A 9262-nucleotide genomic window follows, 5' to 3' on the forward strand; every position below is an offset into this window, starting at 1 on the left:
GTATGTGTTGTGTCTCTCAGTGTGTATATGCGTGTGTGTTGTGTCTCTCAGTGTGTATATGTGTATGTGTTGTGTCTCTCAGTGTGTATATGCGTATGTGTTGTGTGTCTCAGTGTGTATATGTGTGTATGTGCTGTGTGTCTCAGTGTGTATATGTGTATGTGTTGTGTCTCTCAGTGTGTATATGTGTGTATGTGTTGTGTCTCTCAGTGTGTATATGTGTGTGTGTTGTGTCTCTCAGTGTGTATATGCGTATGTGTTGTGTGTCTCAGTGTGTATATGTGTGTATGTGCTGTGTGTCTCAGTGTGTATATGTGTATGTGTTGTGTCTCTCAGTGTGTATATGTGTGTGTGTTGTGTCTCTCAGTGTGTATATGCGTATGTGTTGTGTGTCTCAGTGTGTATATGTGTATATGTTGTGTTTCTCAGTGTGTATATGTGTGTATGTGTTGTGTCTCTCAGTGTGTATATGTGTGTGTGTTGTGTCTCTCAGTGTGTATATGTGTATGTGTTGTGTCTCTCAGTGTGTATATGCGTATGTGTTGTGTGTCTCAGTGTGTATATGTGTGTATGTGCTGTGTGTCTCAGTGTGTATATGTGTATGTGTTGTGTCTCTCAGTGTGTATATGTGTGTGTTGTGTCTCTCAGTGTGTATATGCGTATGTGTTGTGTGTCTCAGTGTGTATATGCGTATGTGTTGTGTCTCTCAGTGTGTATATGCGTATGTGTTGTGTATGCTCCACACATCTCCATTCAGGGCGTTGGCGGCTCCCTGCAGCGTCCAGGTGAAAAAGGCGAGCTGACGTCTGAAGCGTTCCTCGTTGAAGCGCTCGGGGTCGGAGGTCAGCAGGGCCAGGTGCTCAGTGAGCGCGCTCAGAGTGTGGTCGCCACGGCCGTGGATCACGTGACGGAACGGCGTCTCCACCACCGACACGTACTGAGACAGGAAGTAGTATTCCACCTGGAGGACAGACACAGGAAGTGATTTTGTTATTCTGTTACTCTGTAGACCAGACGTTTATGAATGTGTATAATTGGAGTGAATGTGATATGTAGTGTGTGAAGCACTTTGAGTGGTCGGAAGACTAGACAGGCGCTTTACAAGTACAGTCCATTTACCATTCCCAAATTAAAGAATAAAAATAGGAGTAACAAAAACGTTTAGAGATGTGTAGAAGCAAGCAGTATCAGCAGCAGTGTTTGCAGTATTTGTACCCTCATGATGCGAGTGTCGTAGAAGCGAGCAGTCGTCGGGTCGTGCAGGTCGCTGTAGTCGATGGCTCTCTGCAGCGTCTCGGCTGCTCGGCTGTAATCTCCTCTGGCACTGAAAACCCACTGAGGAGACAAACCTCTGGACTGAAGACAGAAACAGAGAGACAGAAAGCTCTTTCAGCTCTAACAAAACAACAAATTCGAAAGTCATTTGCTTGTTGAATTGGAGAAAATATTCCCAAAATATTCAAGAGTATTGTCAATATGATGTCACTTTAAAAACATATTCATGCAAACAGTGAAATCATTCAAATCAACAACATGAGCACAAAAACAACCCTGTTTTGAAGGCAAAAGAAAGATACATTTATTGAGTTTGTCCCGTGAACTTGAGTCATAACTTCTTGTGAGCAACCATTCTAGCTAGCTTGCTAACTGGTAGGTACCTTTGGCAAGGTATCTTTGCTTGTTGCACTGACTAGCATGTTAGCTTACACCCTGCAAGAAGTCTCCAGTACCAACAAATAAAGGCCTGGTAAAGCAAAATGGCGTAAGACGTAGTGACTACTCACAGGGCTAGTTGGTGAACATCTGTACATGCTAACACGCTAGCCAACTGGGCTAGCGCTAGTCAGTCCCAAACATCTCTCAGAGACTCTCTCTATTTTCTCTCTGTTCTGTTTACTACCCCTGGCATTTTGTTCATCATTGTTCACCATTTTGTTCAATTAAAAATTAAAAACAATTGAAGAGGGAAAATAGAGCTAACAAGTTTGCTAACTCATTAGCCTAGCTCTGTCGCTAACAGAACACTGAGTATTAAAGCTGTATCGGTATGATGTCCTCCTGTCTCTGTTGTGGAGCAGTTTATACTCTGACAGAGGAGCTTCAATAAAACTGGATGTTAGAAACACAGCTAATAAGCCTTGATGACTTTTGGACTCTCCAGCTCTCCGTCCAATCAGAGCTCAGCTGTCAACGGGACAAATTCGGGTGTCAAAGTTCACCACAACTGAACTCAACAAAAAACTTTTAGAGTTTCTTCACCCACGCAGGTGAATTAACTAACTGTGGAAAGTTTATTTGAAAGAACTGAACTGGCCGTGAAATGTTGCCGTATTAAATGCTCACGTGACCAAATCTGAACGAGGACGTAAGAATGAACTTCTCTGTGCTACGAGACGCTAAGAATGGAGAAATTAGCTTCCTCACCCTTTACATGGAGACTTCCAGACATGAAGCCATATTACTCCCCCACCTTCTTGTGAAGAAAGATCTGACAGCATTATAACAGCTGTCAGTCTGTAGAACGACGGCGTCAGGACACACAGGTGAGCTAAGAGAGCGTACCTGCAGCTCAGCAGAGTGTCTGTTGAGCTGAGCGCTGAACTGCAGCACTGTCTGGGCGTAGGAAGTGATGCGTAGCGGCAGGATGTGGTCGTGGGCCAATCGCAGCACCATCTCCCCCACCAGCTCCCCTAAGCTCCGCCCCGTGACCCCCAGACGACCCCCCAGCACTTCCTGTAGGCGGGAGGCGCTGTCCAACGGCGTGTTGACGAACGGGTACGCTCGCTCCTGTTCGCACACAGACAGATCTGATGACATCAACCTGCAACAAGTATACCTGTACACCTGTGCACCAAATAACCATCACGTGACATAATGAGACCCTACACATCGTGGAACACCATGACACAAACTGAGGGAAAACACAAGATCACAAGACAAATGGCACAAAGTAACAAGACATGACGAGATAACTCAGTACACCGTGATGACATAACTTTATATAAGATGAAGGGCGTTACACAGCAGCAGCAAGTAGCGAGTTGTTAGTTATTAAAGAATATAAAGTTTACCTCAGTGAATCTGAGCTCCACAGCTGGAACTCCTGCGAACGCTGTGAAACTGTACGCTCCGCTGTTCAGATACAACGGCTTCGTGCTGAGGAGAGCAAAGTTTAGTTTATGAATCGTTCAGGTGGATCCTCTTCGTCTCTTTGTTCCTGAAGCACGACTTTACAGCATTATTTAGTTTTTATGTGATGTTGCTGTGTGTTTGCTGTGTGTCTCACATCCTCCAGCTGCCTCCCTCTCTCTCTGCCTGGCTGTAGATGGTCTGACCCGCATGTTTAGGATGCTCCACCTGTCTCACACACAACGTCATACATTACATGAAATGTGTATCACGTCACAACATGACGTACAATAACAACAACACCTGCATCATGTTATAATACGTCATGTGTTACTTTACGTCTTGTCACATTACATCACGTCACATCCTGTGATGTCACGCTGCTTCAGGTCAAGTCGTGTTACCTGATGTGACATAAATGACACGAGAAGACAAAACAAGAGATAACATGAAGTAACATGTGACGTGACATCATGTGACATGACATCATGTGACATGACATCATGTGACGTGATGTCATGTGACGTGACATGAAGGCAAAGCAACACTGAAGTAAACACACACATCATCCACGCTCACCGCGATTCACCTGTCTGATGGCAGCGTCCAGCAGGTCGACCAGCAGAGGACTGGTGTAGGCCGACAGGACGTCATCACCTGCAGACAGACAGACAGACAGGGAGGCAGGGAGACAGGCAGACAGACAGGGAGGCAGACAGACAGACACGCAGACAGACAGACAGACAGACAGACAGTTGTTTATTTCATCTCTCTCAATGGCTGACTGGCTGGCACATTAAATGAGGTCTGCTATGATTGGCTGAGAGCTGTGTGTTACCCATGATTGCCTGGTCCAGACTGAAGTAGGCTACAGCCTTCAGATGGAGCATGGACAGGTAACCCTGGCAGACAGAGGTCAAAGGTTACTACATTACTATGGCGACCACAAGGTCAGAGGTCAGGGAGAGGACTCAGCAGAGAGTGGAAGTGGCTGATTGTTATGTTAAAATGTCAGACCGGCGACTTTGAATGGGCGGGGTCACTGTCCATTGGTGAAATTAGTTTTTGACTGACAGAGGATTGTAAGCCTCTGATTGGCCAAATAAAAAATGTCTCCGGCCTGCAGAGATACAAACTTCGAGTATCTTGTTTGAATGTAAAACTTTGTTAAATCCTTCTTCCTCTGTGGTGTGTAACGTGTTTTCTGCTCTCTGATTGGACCAACCTCCAGCCACTCAGTAGCTCCAACGTTCCCAAAATCTCCAGCGTCCCAGCTGACAAACAGCAAACTCCGTCTGGGACTGAAACCTACACCGACAAACACAAACACAACAGTGCTGCCGTGATTAAAGCCACAGCGAGAGGGCGCCTTTCTATCTAACATGCTTACAGTGAGACTCTGGCCTCAGGTGTCGGTCACATGACTCTTACATCCATCCCTGTCGTCTCTCCCAGTACCTGCTGCAATGTGTGCTGTTATTATCTCACATGCTAACACTAACAAAGGTACTACTATCTCTGTAAATGCTGCAAACACGCACTTCACCCTAGCAACCACCAAGAGTGCCATAGCAACCACCTAACAACTCCTTAGCAACCACATAGCAACACCTCAGAAGCATCATAGAATGTCCTAGCAACTACTTGGTAACCACCAACTAACATCATAGTGATCAACACTCTGCCATCCACCGATCACCACCGTAACAATAACCACCACAAAAATGTTGCCCTACCAACCACTAAGCAACACCCTAGCAACCACATAGTAACCACCTAGCAACACATTAGCAATGACGTTCAGTGCCCTGTCACCTAACAATGCCCTGCCAACCAGCAACACCCTAGCAACAACCTAATGTAAGCGACTGTTGCTAAGTCAGTAAGCACACCTGTCTCCAGGTGAGTCTTACCGTTCTTCACCATGGCAGAGAACGTTCGAGCCAGCTCCAGGAGGATCGCTGTTCCAACGCCAGACTTCACGGCTCCTGGACCCAACGAGTCCCTCTGAGCTCCCAGTATGATGTACTGGTCTGACACAGAGAAGCAGTTTATTATGATCCAGTCATGAAAAATGTAAATCTGTCTCTCGGTCAGGTGGTACCTGGCTCGACTCGCCCCTCCAGAGAGGAGAAGATGTTGTTGAGCAGGACGGGCGTCATGACGTTGTGGACCGACATCTTGACTCTGCGTCCAGAGCTGAACTCTGGACCGACCACACAGCGCACATACGGCAGCCGACCCCGCCATGACGGAGGACAGGACGGTCCCAACAGCTGGCTGAGACACAGAGAAACGCAGTGAGGTCACAAAAACACCTGAGCAGGTAACCTGAGGGGGCGGGGCTCACCTGAGCAGCTTGGCGGCTACAGTGGCACTGATTGGCAGGGCTGGGATGAGTGGCAGGCCGGAGGACTGGATGGGCGGGAACTGAGTGTGATTGAAGGAGGGAAAGCCGGGGGTGAAGGGGTCACCTGATCCCAGGTGGACCTGTGATTGGACGACACAGAGGGAGATGCTGATTGGTCAGGAGCAGCGAGACATGGAACATGTGTGTGTTTGTATGTACATGTGTGTGTTACATGTTCGGACACGGCGGTGTGTGTGTTCAGTCCGAGGCGTCGGGGGTCCTGCGGCAGGTCTGCGGGGTCGGGGTAGATCAAAGCTCCGCCCGCCCCGTTCCTCTCAGCCAACCAGACCTTCTCAGCGAAACTGACCCCGCCCCCAACACGCATCACCACCACACAGCCAACCACAGACACGCCCGCACTCTTCAGCCAATTGAAATCCTCCGGACGGCCGTAGTTGGCGTAGACCACGCCCCCCTGCAGAGAGAGAGACAGGTGAAGATAACTGGGATTGTGGTTACCATGGTGACAAACACTTCCTGTCTCTGTCTCACCGTGGTACTTCCTGTGGCGCTGTATGGACAGTAGTCAGACGGGTTCAGGGGAATCTGTTCTGAGATCAGACCTGCAGAGTCCAGCAGCCACAGAGAGCTCCTCTGAGACCTGCACAGAAACAAACACCTGTTTCCTCCATCATCACTCTCTAACCTCTGAAGGATCTCTGCACCACCTACCTACCTGTGGGGGAACTGCAGCGTGGCGTACAGAGACTCAGTCCAGGTGTGATCCATCTGCAGCTGTCTGAGGCGACGGAGGATCTCAGAGGCCAGAGACGTTCCCTCTGAGGAACCCGGAGGGTGACTCGCTCTGCTGACCCGACTGATGGTGACAAACAGAAACACTTTACTGACAGAACAACACAAAATGATTTGTTCTGATAATCATTCGGCCAAAGTACCAAAATCACTATCAGCACGAACATCAAGATGATTCACTCTGAAAACACGACTGAAAAATGAACTCTGCTGAGGAGAAGCGAGTCTGGTGACCTGCCTGAGGCCCCAAAACAAATATATGACCTCTTGTTTTGGTCCAACTGACTCTGCTGAGTCCAAAGGACCAGACACAGAAATGACTCGACATCTAACTGAAGAAACTAAAGCGACTTGTTCTTCTGACTAAACTGAACCTAAAACTCAAAGGACTCTTTGACTGTCGGCTGTTGTGAGCAGAAGGAGAACCGTCTCACTGTCGAGCTCTAAGTTCAGTAACGTTCAGCTTTGACCTCGTTTGTCATTCAATGTGAAACCGATCAGATAAAAGCTGTCTGTGATGTAACCTGATCTGTGATGGATGAGGTCCAAACCCCTGATCGGCTCTGCTCCACCTTCAGCATCTCAACTCCAGAGGATCCTGTCACATCACCTGTCATGTTCCTCATGTTCGGATCAGTCTGCTGTTATTCTACATTTCTCTTATAGTCATTAAATCCTTCATGTTCAGACTCAAACCAGCAACATGTCGGGCCGTCTCTTAGTACTGTCTCACTTCCTGTCTGCGGCTCTCAGCTGCGAGCCCATTGGTTCCCACTGAAGACATAAATCTTTAAAAACACAGATCTATAGTTTGATGTTTAAAAAGGCTCAGTAGTTTCCTCAAACAGCTGCTCGCTGTAGTTTTTATCAGACCAACAGGAGGAAGCAGAGCATCTGTTGGGGACTATTTCCAGCGGCGGATGAATCCACATGTGGTGCTGTAGTGAGTGTTTGGGGCAGCAGGACGGTGTGTGTGGGGCTGAGGCAGAATAAACTACAGTGTGTGTGTTCAGGGTTCAAGGTTCAGGTTATGGTCGAACTGAAGTTTATTATATAGATCAGCATTAACCAGCTGCTGACCACAGACTCTGCAGTCAGGACTAACTGGACCAAACGAGTAACTGATAACGAATCAATCAAAGGTCCTCATTAATCCATAGAAACATGCCTTTGGGTGAATCATGTGTGAACAGTAAACAGTGTACCACCTGACTGTGTTGTGGATATCTTCATCCTGCAGCAGCCTCCTCATCATCACCCTCAGCTCTCCCAGGTAAAGCCCCGCCCCTTCCTCTGCAGGTGGTTTAGCCCCGCCCCCTGCTGCTCATCCTCCTCACCCTGCCCCCCCACCTGGGAGCAGTGGTACCGCCCACCAAACACTGCGTAGGCCAATAGGAACGCTGAGAGAGAGACAGACCACGCCCACTTTAATCACATGATCAAACTAATCAATGAAAGGTGTGTGTGTGTGTGTGTGTGTGTGTGTGTGTGTACCTGTGATGAAGATGACCACTCCACACACACACAGGAACACATAGCCTCTCCGGTAACCATGGCGATGCCGCAGCACCAATGCTGTGATGTCACTGCTAGGCCCCGCCTCCACCTCCTCCTCAGCCTGTGATGTCACAAACCTCATCTCCACCCTCGGAGCTCCTCCCACCTCCTCACCTTCGGCCACGCCCACTGAGGAAGACTGGAGAGAGAGAGGTGTAACCATGGTTACAGGTCAGAGGGGGAGGAGCTTGTCTCCATGCAGCTCTACCTGGATGTCTCACCTGTCTCAAACGAGTCCTGATGGTGTCCATGATGACCTGCAGAGGAGACAGACAGGTAGAGCTGCGTTACTGTCGTCAACGAAAACTGGAACGAAAAATATTTGTTGACAACTTTTTTTAAACAACAAAAACTAAATGATGATGTGAAAGACGGACAAATGAACTAATTATTAATTAATTATTATTATAGTTTTTAAGTTTAATTCACGAGCTGCAGAATCACTGCAGCACCTGATTGGTCCAACAGTTTCCTCCTCCAGCCAATAACATCTCTCGCTCAGGAGTTGATTTATCTGTTTGACCTGCTGCCGTTAATAAGAAGCTTCTTGCGTTCTGTAACGTGTCTGTCAGTAAAGTTATCTGATGATTTTAATCATCTAAATTCATCTACAGTCACTGAGAGTTCGACAGGAAGCAGCAACTAAACAGCCATGAAAACATGCAGCAGCACGCCGACATGTAAGCTAAGCTAACGTAACTTTATCGGGTGCTGTGGATGTAACGTTAACGTTACTTTCAGTCGGCCATCTTTCATGTTGCTGTCGGAGGGAACGAGTCCGTTCAAACGACCAAAGTTTGACTGAAACTAAACTTTATGATTGAAACGTTTCTAACGTTTTGTGTAAACGATGTAAATGTCTCACATCAAACTTCAGTTTCTAGCAGACACACAGACACTTTCAGCCTCAAGAGACGGAAATGTGTTTTACTGAAAGACGTCAGACGCTCCTGAATGTAACTGATGAAGAAGATAAATGTTTCTGATGAGTGAAGAAAGTACTTCCTGGTTCTTCTGTTGACCGGATCTACTGTTTTTAGCTCCAATCAGAAAACAAATCACACCTGAGGTGCGTCCAATCAGCTGCTGCGTCCAATCAGCTGCGTCCAATCAGCTGCTGCGTCCAATCAGCTGCAGCGTCCAATCAGCTGCAGCGTCCAATCAGCTGTAGTGTCCAATCAGCTGGAGGATCCTAGGTGGAGGACCCCAGGTGGAGGACCACAGGTGATGGACCACAAGTGGAGGACCACAGGTGGAGGACCCCAGGTGGAGGACCCCAGGTGATGGACCCCAGGTGGAGGACCCCAGGTGATGGACCACAGGTGGAGGATCCCAGGTGGAGGACCACAGGTGGAGGACCACAGGTGGAGGACCCCAGGTGATGGACCCCAGGTGGAGGACCACAGGTGATGG

The 9262-nt window shown here is 48.0% G+C and overlaps 2 protein-coding genes across 2 annotated transcripts in view; both read right to left on the reverse strand.

The window, feature by feature from the left end:
* Positions 1-610: 610 nt before the first annotated feature.
* The window catches only part of tfr2 (transferrin receptor 2), a 10426-nt gene continuing 1774 nt past the window's right edge, over positions 611-9262 (reverse strand). Inside the window, 18 exon segments of the mRNA XM_044183903.1 lie at positions 611-961; positions 1216-1356; positions 2563-2787; positions 3072-3156; positions 3287-3357; positions 3719-3786; positions 3968-4031; positions 4355-4437; positions 5043-5162; positions 5234-5409; positions 5480-5619; positions 5712-5954; positions 6032-6140; positions 6216-6356; positions 7501-7613; positions 7616-7692; positions 7787-7988; positions 8071-8106. Coding sequence (XP_044039838.1) covers positions 707-961; positions 1216-1356; positions 2563-2787; positions 3072-3156; positions 3287-3357; positions 3719-3786; positions 3968-4031; positions 4355-4437; positions 5043-5162; positions 5234-5409; positions 5480-5619; positions 5712-5954; positions 6032-6140; positions 6216-6356; positions 7501-7613; positions 7616-7692; positions 7787-7988; positions 8071-8100 — 2343 coding nt within the window. The 5' untranslated portion in view covers positions 8101-8106 and the 3' untranslated portion in view covers positions 611-706.
* Positions 8080-9262, reverse strand: part of LOC122870711 (extensin-3-like) — a 2707-nt gene continuing 1524 nt past the window's right edge. The window contains exons 2-3 of the mRNA XM_044185072.1: positions 8914-9262; positions 8080-8155 (exon numbers count right to left, since the gene is read on the reverse strand). The exon at positions 8914-9262 is cut by the window's right edge and continues 1047 nt beyond it. Coding sequence (XP_044041007.1) covers positions 9011-9262 — 252 coding nt within the window. The 3' untranslated portion in view covers positions 8080-8155; positions 8914-9010. The remainder of the gene's footprint in view (positions 8156-8913) is intronic.

The sequence above is a fragment of the Siniperca chuatsi genome, linkage group LG22, assembly GCF_020085105.1.
Source record: "Siniperca chuatsi isolate FFG_IHB_CAS linkage group LG22, ASM2008510v1, whole genome shotgun sequence".
Lineage (NCBI taxonomy): Eukaryota > Metazoa > Chordata > Actinopteri > Centrarchiformes > Sinipercidae > Siniperca > Siniperca chuatsi.